Source organism: Engystomops pustulosus, chromosome 10, assembly GCF_040894005.1.
Source record: "Engystomops pustulosus chromosome 10, aEngPut4.maternal, whole genome shotgun sequence".
Taxonomy (NCBI): domain Eukaryota; kingdom Metazoa; phylum Chordata; class Amphibia; order Anura; family Leptodactylidae; genus Engystomops; species Engystomops pustulosus.
This window is the reverse complement of record NC_092420.1, coordinates 8809106-8826623: the sequence shown is the minus strand read 5'-3', so window position 1 is coordinate 8826623 and position 17518 is coordinate 8809106. Positions and strand designations below refer to the sequence as shown.

Genomic DNA, 17518 nt, shown 5'->3' with positions numbered 1-17518 from the left:
TAACTACTATAAAACTTGCCCCTATGTACAGGAATATAACTACTATAATACCTCCCCTATGTACAAGAATATAACTACTATAATACTGCTCCCTATGTACAAGAATTTAACTACTATAATACTGCCCCCTATATACAGGAATATAACTACTACAATACTGCCCCCTATGTTCAGGAATATAACTACTATAATACTGCCCCCTATGTACAGGAATATAACTACTACAATACTGCCCCCTATGCTCAGGAATATAACTACTATAATACTGCCCCCTATGTACAGGAATATAACTACTACAATACTGCCCCCTATGTACAGGAATATAACTACTATAATACTGCCCCCTATGTACAAGAATATAACTACTATAATACTGCCCCCTATGTACAAGAATATAACTACTATAAAACTTCCCCTATGTACAGGAATATAACTACTATAATACTGCCCCCTATGTACAGGAATATAACTACTATAAAACTGCCCCTATGTACAGGAATATAACTACTATAATACTGCCCCCTATGTACAGGAATATAACTACTATAATACTGCCCCCTATGTACAAGAATATAACTACTATAATACTGCCCCCTATGTACAGGAATATAACTACTATAATACTGCCCCCTATGTACAAGAATATAACTACTATAATACTGCCCCCTATGTACAGGAATATAACTACTATAATACTGCCCCCTATGTACAGGAATATAACTACTATAATACTGCCCCCTATGTACAGGAATATAGCTACTATAATACTGCCCCCTATGTACAAGAATATAACTACTATAATACTGCCCCCTATGTACAAGAATATAAGTACTATAATACTGCCCCCTATGTACAGGAATATAACTACTATAATACTGCCCCCTATGTACAAGAATATAAGTACTATAATACTGCCCCCTATGTACAGGAATATAACTACTATAATACTGCCCCCTATGTACAGGAATATAACTACTATAATACTGCCCCCTATGTACAGGAATATAACTACTATAGTACTGCCCCCTATGTACAAGAATATAACTACTATAATACTGCCCCCTATGTACAAGAATATAACTACTATAATACTGCCCCCCTATGTACAGGAATATAACTACTATAATACTGCCCCTATGTACAAGAATATAACTACTATAATACTGCCTCCTATGTACAAGAATATAACTACTATAATACTGCCCCCTGTGTACACATGTATCAGATACACGGGGTACATGTTCCCCCCTGGCAGGTGCTAGTATGGGGCTGATCTGTTAATGATTCCTCAGACCGTCCGTCTGTGCGTCTCGTGTGAGATCTGTGACGTCCTCCGTCCCTGGGGGGAGAGTGTAAAACCCCCGGCATCTCCCAGAAGGATCTTTAATACGTCCTAATAATTAGTCCACTAATGTGTCATGTAACGGTCTCGCTTCTGATTGTCGTCTGCTGTGGGATTCCAGAGATGTCTGATTTATTTTTTATTATTTTTTTTCTTTTAATTTGTATGTTTTTTCCCTGTCTGTGTGCTACTGATGAGTCCTGGTGGCTGGTGGGATGTGAGAGATGTCCCTGCCGTCACCTTTCCCATCTGCTGATGTTGTGACAAGTTTTTCACTGGGTGCAGTGTATTTTTATCCTTATTTTTTCGTGAATTCCCCTTTCAGGATGTGCTGACCCTTTGCGTTCCGTGCTGTATAGAAGCGCGCCAGCTGTTCGCACATACGGGGTTAATACTGCGTCTAGCTGTAGAATATCGTATACAGTATATACCTGTCATTCCTGTGCCTATAAGTGCCAGGATACTCCAGGTCACCTATGGGGAAACCCCTAGTTCAGTGGTTCTCAACCTTTCTAATGCTGTGACCCCGCAATACAGTTCCTCATGCTGTGGTGACCCCAAACCATGCAACTCGCAGTAAAAACACAGTAAAATTTCGGCTCCGATGGCTTTAGGCGACCCCCGGTTTTGGTCGTTCGACCCCCGCTGGGGTCCCGACCCACAGGTTGAGAACCACTGCCCTAGTTAAATCCAATACCTTAGATACTATGGTTAATTTTTGCCTTTGGAAATCAGGGGTTAATTACCCATAATCTGTGCGCTTACTACTTTATGATTTGCTTGCAAGTGCAATGTGGGTGGAGCCAACATGCCATAGCTGCCTATAGAAAATTGCCCTGGGTCCCTTCTGGAATAATTGACTAAATGATTAACTTTTTTAGAGATTCTACCCGTGTCCTCGTTGCTGAACCCCAATATGGGAACGGAGCTCCGCCCCCGATGCACTTATTGGTCAATTTGCATATACATTAAAAAATTCTCCGCATAGCTACATCTGTTAATGCCCTCAATGGTTTGTTTCTACTCCTCTACACATCACTATGATTAATTTTATAGCTATTTTTGACTTTGCTTACTCCCTTTAAAAAAAATGTGTTCCCCATCTGGGGTTGTTTCCTCACACTGCTGTGTTCTTATCTCTGTGCCTTGAGATGTTCCAAGGCCCCATTGCAGCTATTTAGTAGTACTCGCCTAGAGTCCCACTTCATCTTGGAGCAGAGATTACCAGCTCCTTGCAGAGAGCACAGCAGTGTGAGGAAGCTCCCAGTGCTCTATAGTCCATTTTTCCAAGCTGGGATTGTTCCTCACACTGCTGTGTTCTTATTTCTGTGCATTGAGCCCCTTTACTCTGCATGATGGCTATTTAGTGTCCTCTATACTTCTGCTCTGAGTCAACGTTTTAACAGCTCCTTGCAGAGAGCACAGCAGTGTGAGGACACCCCTAGTGCACTATTGTCTATTTTACAAAGCTGGGATAAACCAGGGATGTTTCCTCACACTGCTGTGTTCTTATCTCTGTTCCAAGGCCCCATTGCAGCTATTTAGTAGTACTCGCCTAGAGTCCCACTTCGTCTTGGAGCAGAGATTACCGTCTCCGTGCAGAGAGCACAGAAGTGTGAGGACACCCCAAGTGCACTATTGTCTATTTTTTTAAAAGTTGGGATAAACCAGGGATGTTTCCTCACACTGCTGTGTTCTTATCTCTGTGCATGATGGATTTTAAGTAGTATTCACCTAGTGTCCTGCTATATCTCCAGAAGGGAGTGGTTCCTTGCAGAGGACACAGCAGTGTGAGGACACCTCCAGTGCTCCACAGTCACCCTTGTTGGGGTATGTTGACATGGAGCACCCTCTTAGGTCGCCTGCGCCTCGTTGCATTGTGTTTTTGTGTTATTTTTATCCTGCGGCTTAACACGTTGCGTCCTGTTTATCCCCCGGCTCTGGCGTTACGGCTGTGTTCACACGGCGCTGCACAATCTCTTCTACATGGCAGCACCCGTGTGTGTGTGCCGGATCAGCGCCCATCCAGGCAGACGCAACCAGCAGCAATTTTCACCTTTTTTTCTTTTGTATAATTTCCGTCCTTTTTTCCCTTTTGTGTGTTTTTGCGGCTCGGAGGGTGCGGCGGATTCAGGGAGCCGGTAATTATTCAATTATTCACTCAGCAAATTGTAAATGATTGTTCATGGCTCCTGTTGAATGACATAATTGCAATTTAAAAAGGGCAATTAATCATAAGACGCTCCTTCACTCCGCGCCGTTATGGTGGCAGAGCGGCCAGGCTGGGGTTAACCCTTCCAGCTCAGGGACATCTATTCTGACCGTGTCAGAGGCGCAGCGTCCGACCTTGACGGGAAGTTGCTGTTATCCGTGTCAATTTTTGACACTTGCAGCCGAGCATGCATGTCGCTTCCAGAGGGAGGGGGGAATACCTGGCAGCACTGACCTCTCAGGGGAACCCGGTGTCAGGCAGGTTACTGACCTGTCAGCAGGTGAGGAGGAGAATGGACATAACATACAGATCTGACACTGAGATGGTTTTCTGCAGCACAGAGTATTTCAGGAGGCAAATGAACTGGATGTGTTGGATGTGATGACCAGGATGGGTGCAAATCAACAGGAAAAGGAGAGAAAGATAAAAGGGAGGTCATGTACAGACCTATGTGAAAGGTGCAAGGTCTTCAGCACAGAATATTTTAGGAAAGAAAAGCCCCCTGGTGTTTGGCTGAGCTCGCAGTGCCCTCTGATTCATGGCGTAATCCCCGGGGCCCCCTTGCAGGGTCCTCTGATTTTTGGCGGAGCACGCAGGGCCCCCTGGTGTTTGGTGGAGCTCGAAGGCCCCCTGATGTTTGGGGGAGATCATAGGACCCCCTGATGTTTGGGGGAGATCATAGGACCCCCTGATGTTTGGGGGAGATCATAGGACTCCCTGGTGTTTTGCGGAGCTCGCAGGACCCCCTGATGTTTGGGGGAGATCATAGGACCCCCTGGTGTTTTGCGGAGCTCGCAGGGCCCCCTGGTGTTTGGCGGAGCTCGCAGGGCCCCCTGGTGTTTGGCGGAGCTCGCAGGGCCCCCTGGTGTTTGGCGGAGCTCGCAGGGCCCCCTGGTGTTTGGCGGAGCTCGCAGGGCCCCCTGGTGTTTGGCGGAGCTCGCAGGGCCCCCTGGTGTTTGGCGGAGCTCGCAGGGCCCCCTGGTGTTTGGCGGAGCTCGCAGGGCCCCCTGGTGTTTGGCGGAGCTCGCAGGGCCCCCTGGTGTTTGGCAGAGCTCGCAGAGCCCCCTGGTGTTTGGCGGAGCTCGCAGGGCCCCCTGGTGTTTGGCGGAGCTCGCAGGGCCCCCTGGTGTTTGGCGGAGCTCGCAGGGCCCCCTGGTGTTTGGCGGAGCTCGCAGGGCCCCCTGGTGTTTGGCGGAGCTCGCAGGGCCCCCTGGTGTTTGGCGGAGCTCACAGGGCCCCCTGGTGTTTGGCGGAGCTCGCAGGGCCCCCTGGTGTTTGGCGGAGCTCGCAGGGCCCCCTGGTGTTTGGCGGAGCTCGCAGGGCCCCCTGGTGTTTGGCGGAGCTCGCAGGGCCCCCTGGTGTTTGGCGGAGCTCGCAGGGCCCCCTGGTGTTTGGCGGAGCTCGCAGGGCCCCCTGGTGTTTGGCGGAGCTCGCAGGGCCCCCTGGTGTTTGGCGGAGCTCGCAGGGCCCCCTGGTGTTTGGCGGAGCTCGCAGGGCCCCCTGGTGTTTGGCGGAGCTCGCAGGGCCCCCTGGTGTTTGGCGGAGCTCGCAGGGTACCCCTGGTGTTTGGCGGAGCTCGCAGGGCCCCCTGGTGTTGGGCGGAGCTCGCAGGGTACCCCTGGTGTTGGGCGGAGCTCGCAGGGCGGCGGAGCTCGCAGGGTACCCCTGGTGTCTGGCGGAGCTCGCAGGGCCCCTTTGATGTTTGGTGAAGCTGGGGCCCTGTATATCAGCTGGCAGTCATGCGTGGTGCTTGTATTATGTCTGCAGTGATATCAAGGGGAACAATTGTGGAAATAATGGAACATTTGGGAATGACTTCTCACTGTAATCATCCAGTTTGCTCTAGTGTGTAAATCTGCGGAAAGCTTCTGCGATAACCCCTGGAGCGGCCGCTGCGGCGCCTCATTCATTACAGCTTAGGGCATCCGTGTATAATGATTGGGAGAAGATAAACCACCATTATCTGTCCATCTGTATCCATCACTATCCCTGCCGCAAATATGGCTGACATTTAACCCTTTGTCACGTGCCAGGGCTGGACTGGATTCATGCTGGGCATCGTCCTGGTATACGCTGTATACAGTGAGTGGCAACCTGATATGTCAGCTACAAGGAAGGTGCCCAGGATGATGCCAGGGCTGGATTCATGCTGGGCATCTGCAGGGAGGTGAGCTGGCAGGAGCATCGTCCCGGTATACGCTGTATACTGTGAGTGGCAGCCTGATATGCCAGCTACAAGGATGGTGCCCTGGGTGATGCCCCTATTATGTAGAACACTCTGTGTGTGGCGCAGGTAACAGCTTGTAAAGGCAGATGTCGGCGTCCACAATCATTTTTTACCAAATTTACTGGTGAAACCTTTTTATATAACAATTTTCACAAAACTTTAAAACTACACAAAGTACCAGGCAGCTGCCTTGGATTTGGTGTGCTGGAGACATGTCCTCACACTGCTGTGCTCCTAGTCCTTTGCACTGAGCTGCTCCACAGCCCTTCTATAAATCTATATTTCACAGTACTGCTGTCACTAACAACATGAACAAAGGCATGATTACACATCTCTCCAGGGACAGTACCTAACACTGGCTGCACAGAGCACAGCAGTGTGAGGTATGATTACACATCTCTCCAGGGACAGTACCTAACACTGGCTGCACAGAGCACAGCAGTGTGAGGTATGATTACACATCTCTCCAGGGACAGTACCTAACACTGGCTGCACAGAGCACAGCAGTGTGAGGTATGATTACACATCTCTCCAGGAGACAGTACCTAACACACAGTAGTTTGAGGACACGCCCCCAGTACAATCCTGCATTATACATCCATATTTCACAGTCCTGCTTCTCTCCATGGACAATATCTAACACTTGCTGCAGAGAGCACAGAACACAGTAGTGTGAGGACATATAAATCCATATTTCACAGCCCTGCTGCTACCAATCACATACACAAATCCTGGTGGCAATAATGAACACTGGCGCAGGTCCCTGAGGTCTGGGACTGGTGACACATTCCCTGTAACTGCCTGCACTATTGGATGTGGGGACCCGCATTTATTATTAGAGGCGCAGTGTGAACTACGCACAGTCTGCACCCTACGCTTCTAATGAATCTGGCGCACAAATCGCATAAACTGAGTGAACCTGTTTTTTTTTTTTTTTTTTAACAGGCACGCGCCACATTTATGTCGGATTTACTGGCATAAACGTGGTGCGCGGTGCGAATGCGCATCGGAGCGCCCCCTTAGGTGCAGGGTTGTCTGAGCAAGGCAGTACTGGCGCAAACACTTGATAAATACATCGATAATAAATGTGGACCATTGTATCCAGACGTGTTGACACTTTGTAGCCCTGCACTTCTTATTCTCGTCTGGGTGATGGCGTCTATGGCGGACGCGTTGCGTTGCGCTGGTCTTCAGCAGTCGGACTCGTTCTCGGTTAATTCCACCTCCTTTTGCTTAACCTAGCTTGTAATATCTCACTGCCTTATTGCCTCCATAGCCGGGATGATGCTAATGCTGATTTGATAAGGTTCCTTTGCTTTTTCTCCCTCTTTAATTTGAAATGTCTGTAATTTTGCGCTTGATAGAGTTGAGCGGAGAATTAGCGAGGGAGAGACGTCCCGGGTGGGAGGTGGGTGGGCGGTCGAGGAGCCTACTGTCAGCGCAGATTGTCTCCGCCGAGTGGAAAGGTGTGAAGGATTATGAATTTTGATGTCCTGGAACGCCACCGATATGGTAATTCGGGAAAGGTGCTGCAGATAGGTCGCCCCCAGCTCTGCATGACACCCCCTAGGGGGGCAATTAAGCCGTCGTCGTGGGATGTGACTGGATCCGACGCGGCGGCGCGATGATTTACCACTTTCATCCGTGTCGTCATTTGTCCCGAACTTCACACCCATCGCCATTTGTGTAATTACAATTTTTTTTTTCGCCATTTCTCTTCCTTCGCGCCCCCCCTCCCCCCACGTCTGGCAGGTTCTGATAAATGGAGCTTTTAACTTTAAGGATTGATTAACCGGGTTAGTAAATTCGGGGCAGGTAGCGGAGGATTTATGCAGATTCGGGTTATTTCTCATAGTTTTCAGCACCTCGCAACGCTCCGTCACTCTTCCTCCTCCTTAGATGATTTTTTTGGGGGGTGGGCTGATTTATGAAAGTCGTGTAAATTCCGTTTTATTTTGTTAAACGTGTGATTTATTGGGAGGAGGTTTTCGTGTTTTATGCGGTTACCGGTTATAAATATCTGCTGCGGAGTTAGGGCTGGAGGAGTCCCTCCGGCGGGTCCTTACGACTTGATCAATATATCGTTAGAATGCCCGTTCCTGATATATTGGTGTGCAGAATGGAGAGGCAGTCCACTGTATAGCAGACTGAAGGTCCTGACACCTTATAGAGAGAGCGCGGGTCATGTATTTGCTATATAAGCTGCGGGTGACCCCTTACCTAGTGGTCAGTTTGTTTTACCGATCGCCATTCCTCTATACACATAAATGCTGAGCTCGGCTGAGTGTGCACGTCTTCTGGATGGGGAGAATGTGACACAATCCTTAGCCAATCTTCCAGAAAAAAAACAAAGGAACACATGTGTTCACTTTCAATAAACTAACCCTTCCATAGGGAGTCCCTCTTACACATTGGATGGTGAGTGAGTTTGGCAGACTGATTACTGATTTTATGTATCTTAAATCAAATTCGTAAATCTGTATGCATTGTGCCCCCCCTAGTGGCGGCTGAAGGCAGGAAAAATGTTGTCATCTACATAGGGGCGTGAAGTCATGTATAAGACGATTAGATAATGATCTCTGTGAACAACTGATGATAGAAAGAGTTGGCATAGAAAACTGGTACTGAACTTTTAAATGTGGACATGCCCTCTGAAAAGGGTTTTGAAACTTTTTTTATAAAAGAAATCTAACATCAACCAGGGACACTTACTAATAGATCCAGTCACAGTGACTGTGGTAATCTGCCATGGCTTCCTTCCTTCTAAAATCAATTTTGAAAATTATGCTAATAAGCCAGAATGGTTTCTGGTGGTGTTACCAGAGCCCCTCCACGATTCAGCTTCCGAAGCTGTTACACTGTTTCCCACTTCCCCATCAGTACCTCCCTTCCATCTGCCTGATTTAGTCTTGCACAGTATGGAGGGGCTCTGGTAATGCAACATTTTCAAAGTTGATTTTAGATGGAAGGAGGCCATGGATAACAAATATAAGAAGATTCCTGCAGTCTTGGTGCCTTGATTTATGAGTTATTGCCCCTGATGGTAGATGGCCGGTGCGTTGCATGGCGGCTGTGCCTGATACTGTAGCTCGGTCGCCTTCGCTCGGACTATGTGACTGGTGGAGATGACGTTGTGGTCGTTACATGGAGACCTCAGTTGTTGCTGAGCATCATGACTGGTCATTGCTGGATCATTCGGGAGGAGAGAGTTAAGGATCGAGTTTTCTTTTGTTACTTTTTAACAGCGCAATTTTTTAAAGCCCCCGACAGCCCCTTTTAAGGTTAAGTGGAAATGATCAAAAATCTTCACTTGTTTCTTCTTCCATTTTTTTACTTTTCCGCTTTTGTTCGGTGTCCTAGTGGGATATTCATTATCCCCCCCCCCCCCCCACGTTTCTTCCTTCCGCTTCACTTGGCAATGTCGGACAGCGGCGCTCATGGAGAACTAGACGTCTAACCTCATCCGAAAGGTCTAAGCGCGCCACGAAGCTTCCGCAGCAAACTCTGTCAGAAGCCGTAACCGCTGCTCTTCTCCGCTGATATTTCTGGCCCTTTCTATCATTTCTAGGTCGGGTTCTGAATACATTACTCCCTGCAGCCCCCTCCTCAACACTGGATCAAAAAAAATGTTCTAGAAAAGATTTTTTTTTATTCTTGTCGCTTTTTCATGCTTCAAAGTTTGTATCTTTTATCTATAAATAAGAATGTGGCGATAAGATAAATCCCTGACGCTTTGCCCGGTCCAGCACCCGCAACGCGGCTTCCAGTGCGACGCGTTTCCAACCTTTGTAGCTGCAGCGTGCTCAGCTATGTTGGGGGCTGTGTAGGAGCGGCACACTCAGCCATGTTGGAGGCTTTGTAGGAGAGGCACACTCAGCCATGTTACCAGCATTGGAGGCTTTGTAGGAGCGGCGCACTCAGCCATGTTACCAGCATCGGAGGCTTTGTAGGAGCGGCATGCTCAGCCATGTTACCAGCATCGGAGGCTTTGTAGGAGCGGCGCACTCAGCCATGTTACCAGCATCGGAGGCTTTGCAGGAACGGCGCACTCAGCCATGTTACCAGCATCGGAGGCTTTGTAGGAGCGGCGCACTCAGCCATGTTACCAGCATCGGAGGCTTTGCAGGAACGGCGCACTCAGCCATGTTACCAGCATCGGAGGCTTTGCAGGAACGGCGCACTCAGCCATGTTACCAGCATCGGAGGCTTTGTAGGAGCGGCATGCTCAGCCATGTTGCCAGCATCGGAGGCTTTATAGGAGCGGCGCTCTCTGCCATGTTGCCAGCGTCGGAGGCTTTGTAGGAGTGGCGCGCTCAGCCATGTTGCCAGCGTCGGAGGCTTCGTAGGAGAGGTGCGCTCAGCCATGTTGCCAGCGTCGGAGGCTTTATAGGAGCGGCGCTCAGCCATGTTGCCAGCGTTGGAGGCTTTGTAGGAGCGGCGCTCAGCCATGTTGCCAGCGTCGGAGGCTTTGTAGGAGCGGCGCGCTCAGCCATGTTGCCAGCGTCGGAGGCTTTGTAGGAGCGGCGCGCTCAGCCATGTTGCCAGCGTCGGAGGCTTTATAGGAGCGGCGCTCTCTGCCATGTTGCCAGCGTCGGAGGCTTTGTAGGAGTGGCGCGCTCAGCCATGTTGCCAGCGTCGGAGGCTTCGTAGGAGAGGTGCGCTCAGCCATGTTGCCAGCGTCGGAGGCTTTGTAGGAGTGGCGCGCTCAGCCATGTTGCCAGCGTCGGAGGCTTTGTTGGATTGGCGCGCTCAGCCATATTGCCAGCGTCGGAGGCTTTGTAGGAGCGGCGCGCTCAGCCATGTTGCCAGCGTCGGAGGATTTGTAGGAGTGGCGCGCTCAGCCATGTTGCCAGCGTCGGAGGCTTTGTAGGAGCGGCGCTCAGCCATGTTGCCAGCGTCGGAAGCTTTGTAGGAGAGGTGCGCTCAGCCATGTTGCCAGCGTCGGAAGCTTTGTAGGAGTGGTGCGCTCAGCCATGTTGCCAGCGTCGGAGGCTTTGTAGGAGCGGCGCTCAGCCATGTTGCCAGCGTCGGAAGCTTTGTAGGAGAGGTGCGCTCAGCCATGTTGCCAGCGTCGGAGGCTTTGTAGGAGCGGCGCGCTCAGCCATGTTGCCAGCGTCGGAGGCTTTGTAGGAGAGGTGCGCTCAGCCATGTTGCCAGCGTCGGAGGCTTTGTAGGAGCGGCGCGCTCAGCCATGTTGCCAGCGTCGGAGGCTTTGTAGGAGAGGTGCGCTCAGCCATGTTGCCAGCGTCGGAGGCTTTGTAGGAGTGGTGCGCTCAGCCGCTTTGCTCTTTTCTATTCCTTAAGCTTCTCTCTACATTGGATGAACACAAGGATTTGTGCCGTAGAAATGCTGCCTCAATAAATCACTGACATTTTCCTTTTTCTCTATCTTTCCCCTCCTTTTCTTCTTTCCCTCTCCCCTTTTTCATTTTGCAAAGCCGGAGGATTTGGATGAATGGGTAAGCGCTGTTTGGCTTGTGTTCCTGCTTATTTCGCTTGTCATATTGTCACTGTGTGGGGATTGTTTGTGGAAATTGTAGTCTATTTCATTTCCTTCACTATCTCCTCTTCCATTTACATTTTGGATCTTTTTTTCTCCCTCCATTGGGAAGGGTTTGGAGGAGAGGCCACGGAGGTCACTGGGTGCGCTGTGGGATCTCACTGAAGCTACGTAAGAAGCGCTGAGGTTACATGGACAGTCACATAGACACAGTCCGAGGAGAGATCGGGATCACTCGGCTTTGACTACAGCAGGGACTAGGAAAACCAGGGACTGATGGTGTCCTCATCGGGGTCACACTGTAAGACCGGGGTCACACTGTAAGACCGGGGTCACACTGTAAGACCGGGGTCACACTGTAAGACCGGGGTCACATGTTGCATCCTACAAAGGAACTCAAACACGATGGAAAGAGGCTTGGAGAGATTTGTTTCCACTGAAACGTGTGCAATTGGCAATAAGCCCCACATATTCTGTAGTTTACAAATCATAGGGGACATATATAATATTGCATTACAGAGTACAAACTGTCCTGATCACAGGAGCTTATGAGGATGAGGGGGTGACACAAGAGCTTACAGTCTATGAGGATGAGGGGGTGACACAAGAACTTACAGTCTATGAGGATGAGGGGGTGACACAAGAGCTTACAGTCTATGAGGATGAGGGGTGACACAAGAGTTTACAGTCTATGAGGATGAGGGGGTGACACAAGAACTTACAGTCTATGAGGATGAGGGGGTGACACAAGAGCTTACAGTCTATGAGGATGAGGGGGTGGACACAAGAGCTTACAGTCTATGAGGATGAGGGGGGGACACAAGAGCTTACAGTCTATGAGGATGAGGGGGTGACACAAGAGCTTACAGTCTATGAGGATGAGGGGTGACACAAGAGTTTACAGTCTATGAGGATGAGGGGGGGACACAAGAGCTTACAGTCTATGAGGATGAGGGGGTGACACAAGAGTTTACAGTCTATGAGGATGAGGGGGTGGACACAAGAGCTTACAGTCTATGAGGATGAGGGGGGGGACACAAGAGCTTACAGTCTATGAGGATGAGGGGGTGACACAAGAGCTTACAGTCTATGAGGAGGAGGGGGTGACACAAGAGCTTACAGTCTATGAGGATGAGGGGGTGACACAAGAGCTTACAGTCTATGAGGATGAGGGTCTTACACAAGAGCTTACAGTCTATGAGGATGAGGGTCTTACACAAGAGCTTACAGTCTATGAGGATGAGGGGGTGACACAAGAGCTTACAGTCTATGAGGATGAGGGGGTGACACAAGAGCTTACAGTCTATGAGGATGAGGGGGTGGCACAAGAGCTTACAGTCTATGAGGATGAGGGGGTGATACAAGAGCTTACAGTCTATGAGGATGAGGGGGTGACACAAGAGCTTACAGTCTATGAGGATGAGGGGGTGACACAAGAGCTTACAGTCTATGAGGATGAGGGGGACACAAGAGCTTACAGTCTATGAGGATGCGGGGGTGACACAAGAGCTTACAGTCTATGAGGATGAGGGGGTGACACAAGAGCTTACAGTCTATGAGGATGAGGGGGTGATACAAGAGCTTACAGTCTATGAGGATGAGGGGGTGATACAAGAGCTTACAGTCTATGAGGATGAGGGGGTGTCACAAGAGCTTACAGTCTATGAGGATGAGGGTGTGACACAAGAGCTTACAGTCTATGAGGATGAGGAGGTGACACAAGAGCTTACAGTCTATGAGGATGAGGGGATGACACAAGAGCTTACAGTCTATGAGGATGAGGGGGTGACACAAGAGCTTACAGTCTATGAGGATGAGGGGTGACACAAGAGCTTACAGTCTATGAGGATGAGGGGGTGACACAAGCTTACAGTCTATGAGGATGAGGGGGTGACACAAGAGCTTACAGTCTATGAGGATGAGGGGGTGACACAAGAGCTTACAGTCTATGAGGATGAGGGATTGACACACAAGCTTACAGTCTATGAGGATGAGGGGGTGACACAAGAGCTTACAGTCTATGAGGATGAGGGGGGACACAAGAGCTTACAGTCTATGAGGATGAGGAGGTGACACAAGAGCTTACACTATGAGGATGAGGGGGTGGCACAAGAGCTTACCGTCTATGAGGATGAGGGGGGACACAAGAGCTTACAGTCTATGAGGATGAGGGGGTGACACAAGAGCTTACAGTCTATGAGGATGAGGGGGTGGCACAAGAGCTTACAGTCTATGAGGATGAGGGGGTGATACAAGAGCTTACAGTCTATGAGGATGAGGGGGTGACACGAGCTTACAGTCTATGAGGATGAGAGGGTGACACAAGAGCTTACAGTCTATGAGGATGAGGGGTGACACAAGAGCTTACAGTCTATGAGGATGAGGGATTGACACACAAGCTTACAGTCTATGAGGATGAGGGGGTGACACAAGAGCTTACAGTCTATGAGGATGAGGGGGGACACAAGAGCTTACAGTCTATGAGGATGAGGAGGGAAACAAGAGCTTACGGTCTATGAGGATGAGGGGGTGACACAAGAGCTTACAGTCTATGAGGATGAGGGGGTGACACAAGAGCTTACAGTCTATGAGGATGAGGGGGTGACACAAGAGCTTACAGTCTATGAGGATGAGGGGGGACACAAGAGCTTACAGTCTATGAGGATGAGGGGGTGACACAAGAGCTTACAGTCTGAGGATGAGGGGTTGACACAAGAGCTTACAGTCTATGAGGATGAGGGGGTGACACAAGAGCTTACAGTCTATGAGGATGAGGGGGTGACACAAGAGCTTACAGTCTATGAGGATGAGGGATTGACACAAGAGCTTACAGTCTATGAGGATGAGGGATTGACACACAAGCTTACAGTCTATGAGGATGAGGGGGTGACACAAGAGCTTACAGTCTATGAGGATGAGGGGGGACACAAGAGCTTACAGTCTATGAGGATGAGGAGGGAAACAAGAGCTTACGGTCTATGAGGATGAGGGGGTGACACAAGAGCTTACAGTCTATGAGGATGAGGGGGTGACACAAGAGCTTACAGTCTATGAGGATGAGGGGGTGACACAAGAGCTTACAGTCTATGAGGATGAGGGGGGACACAAGAGCTTACAGTCTATGAGGATGAGGGGGTGACACAAGAGCTTACAGTCTGAGGATGAGGGGTTGACACAAGAGCTTACAGTCTATGAGGATGAGGGGGTGACACAAGAGCTTACAGTCTGAGGATGAGGGGTTGACACAAGAGCTTACAGTCTATGAGGATGAGGGGGGACACAAGAGCTTACGGTCTATGAGGATGAGGGGGTGACACAAGAGCTTACAGTCTATGAGGATGAGGGGGTGACACAAGAGCTTACAGTCTATGAGGATGAGGGGTTGACACAAGAGCTTACAGTCTATGAGGATGAGGGGGGACACAAGAGCTTACAGTCTATGAGGATGAGGGGGTGACACAAGAGCTTACAGTCTATGAGGATGAGGGGAGGACACAAGAGCTTACAGTCTATGAGGATGAGGGGTGACACACAAGCTTACAGTCTATGAGGATGAGGGGGTGACACAAGAGCTTACGGTCTATGAGGATGAGGGGGGACACAAGATCATTAGGAAGTACAATTTTTTTATGCAGGAAACAAGCCCTCACACAGAAAAACTAAAAAGTTATGGATTTTTGAAAGTGGGGTATGAAAAAGTCAAAAACGGAAAAGGGCTTTGTCCTAAAGATGCTAACCGCAACGTGTGGCTGCACCCTCAGTCTTTCATCTTTCACGGCCATATTCATGTTACTCTCGCCTCCATATGCACAGGGCTGTAATCCGTAAATCTGTGACTCCAGCAGACATCACTCCCATCATCCGCATGATAACATTATTCCTCTATTTGACCCATCGCCCCTCCCCCATAGTCCACCATCATGTTAGCAGCTACAGGTAGGTCTGTCCACATTGTGCCGGTCAGAAGCTGCTGGTATATAATGTCACACAGGACCCTAGAGAGACCCAGAATCCGGGCACAGGAGAGGGCGGATGATGAGGCTGCGTTCACATGCGCCATTTACATTCCGAAACTCAATAGCTGAGGAGAGGAGACAAAAAGCAAATGTTAATGTCCATGGCCACCCAAACCACCTACCAAATTTTATGCTAGGAAGGACCTTCACCCATGGAATCCTTGTACATCTGTTCCTGCTCTCAATACACTTGTACACATTTTAGGAGCTGTGAAGGTCCTCCAAAGGTCCTGAAACTGCAGATTGCAAGCAGACAAAAGGGGCACATCCTCCATTTTCCAAGAAACTGATTCTAGTACCAAATGTAGGAACTGATTGCAGACTTTTAGGGGCCATAATATTCACCCCTGTCCTTTCTTTCACAAGTAATTGTTGTAGCATTTAACAAATAACAATGCATAGGGGAGGGGCTGTGGAGCATCTCATTGTACAGAGCACAGCAGTGTGAGGACGCACCCCCAGTGTACGACACAATCCTGGATTATAAATCCATAATAATAATATTTTGCGCACTAAGATTATGCAGCGCAAATCCGTCCATATATCACAGTCCTGCTGCTACATACACAAAGGTCTGATCACACATCTCTACAGGGACATTACATAACACTGGCTGCAGTCTGTATTCGTGGGTCCAATGTGGACAGTGCCTCCTAATCTGCCCTCACACCGCTGTGCTCTTACCTCTACAATCCCTCTGCTCTTACCCAGAAACCTTCTACAAAAAGAGGCTGAAGGCAGACAGCACAGAGCACAGCAGTGTGAGGAAATGCCCCCAATCCACTTGGAGAAGCTACAATTCTGGATTATAAATTCATACATCACAGTCCTGCTGCTACTAACAACAGACACAAAGGTCTGATTACACATCTCTCCAGGGAAAATATCCAATACTGGCAATTTCATTTTAAAGGTGCGTTCCAATCCTTAAAAAATAATTGCACATCCAGGCTCTCCTCACTCTGGGACCTGCTGCACTGATTCTGTCCCTGCACAGCCGGGTGCAGGGAAACACTTGGACTGCAGCACATTGCATCCTAGCAACAGAGCATCGCTTCATGAGATGTGGAATACACCTTCAATGGTCGGTGCAGCACATGCATTGTGTGACTACCCTCATAATATATATGTATATACATTGGTAGGTCCATAGCATAGCCCCCAGACCCCGCATGATATATATATACAGTATACATTGGTAGGTCCATAGCATAGCCCCCAGACCCCGCATGATATATATACAGTATACATTGGTAGGTCCATAGCATAGCCCCCAGACCCCGCATGATATATATACAGTATACATTGGTAGGTCCATAGCATAGCCCCCAGACCCCGCATGATATATATATACAGTATACATTGGTAGGTCCATAGCATAGCCCCCAGACCCCGCATGATATATATATACAGTATACATTGGTAGGTCCATAGCATAGCCCCCAGACCCCCGCATGATATATATATACAGTATACATTGGTAGGTCCATAGCATAGCCCCCAGACCCCCGCATGATATATATATACAGTATACATTGGTAGGTCCATAGCATAGCCCCCAGACCCCGCATGATATATATATATACAGTATACATTGGTAGGTCCATAGCATAGCCCCCAGACCCCGCATGATATATATATACAGTATACATTGGTAGGTCCATAGCATAGCCCCCAGACCCCGCATGATATATATATATACAGTATACATTGGTAGGTCCATAGCATAGCCCCCAGACCCCCGCATGATATATATATACAGTATACATTGGTAGGTCCATAGCATAGCCCCCAGACCCCGCATGATATATATATACAGTATACATTGGTAGGTCCATAGCATAGCCCCCAGACCCCGCATGATATATATATACAGTATACATTGGTAGGTCCATAGCATAGCCCCCAGACCCCGCATGATATATATATACAGTATACATTGGTAGGTCCATAGCATAGCCCCCAGACCCCCGCATGATATATATACAGTATACATTAATAGGTCTATAGCATAGCCCCCAGACCCTCGCATGATATATATACAGTATACATTGGTAGGTCCATAGCATAGCCCCCAGACCCCCGCATGATATATATACAGTATACATTGGTAGGTCCAGAGTATAGCCCCCAGACCCCCGCATGATATATATACAGTATACATTGGTAGGTCCAGAGTATAGCCCCCAGACCCCCGCATGATATATATACAGTATACATT

General features: G+C 48.9%; 1 protein-coding gene across 3 annotated transcripts in view; it reads left to right on the top strand.

Moving 5' to 3' along the window:
* CHCHD6 (coiled-coil-helix-coiled-coil-helix domain containing 6) overlaps positions 1-17518 on the top strand; it is a 173557-nt gene that overhangs the window by 32799 nt on the left and 123240 nt on the right. For 2 of the 3 annotated variants that reach the window (XM_072127026.1, XM_072127024.1), the window contains one exon: positions 11220-11240. The exons of the other annotated variant lie outside the window; for it this stretch is intronic. In XM_072127026.1, the coding sequence (XP_071983127.1) occupies positions 11220-11240 (21 nt within the window). The remainder of the gene's footprint in view (positions 1-11219; positions 11241-17518) is intronic. 3 annotated transcript variants of the gene reach the window in all.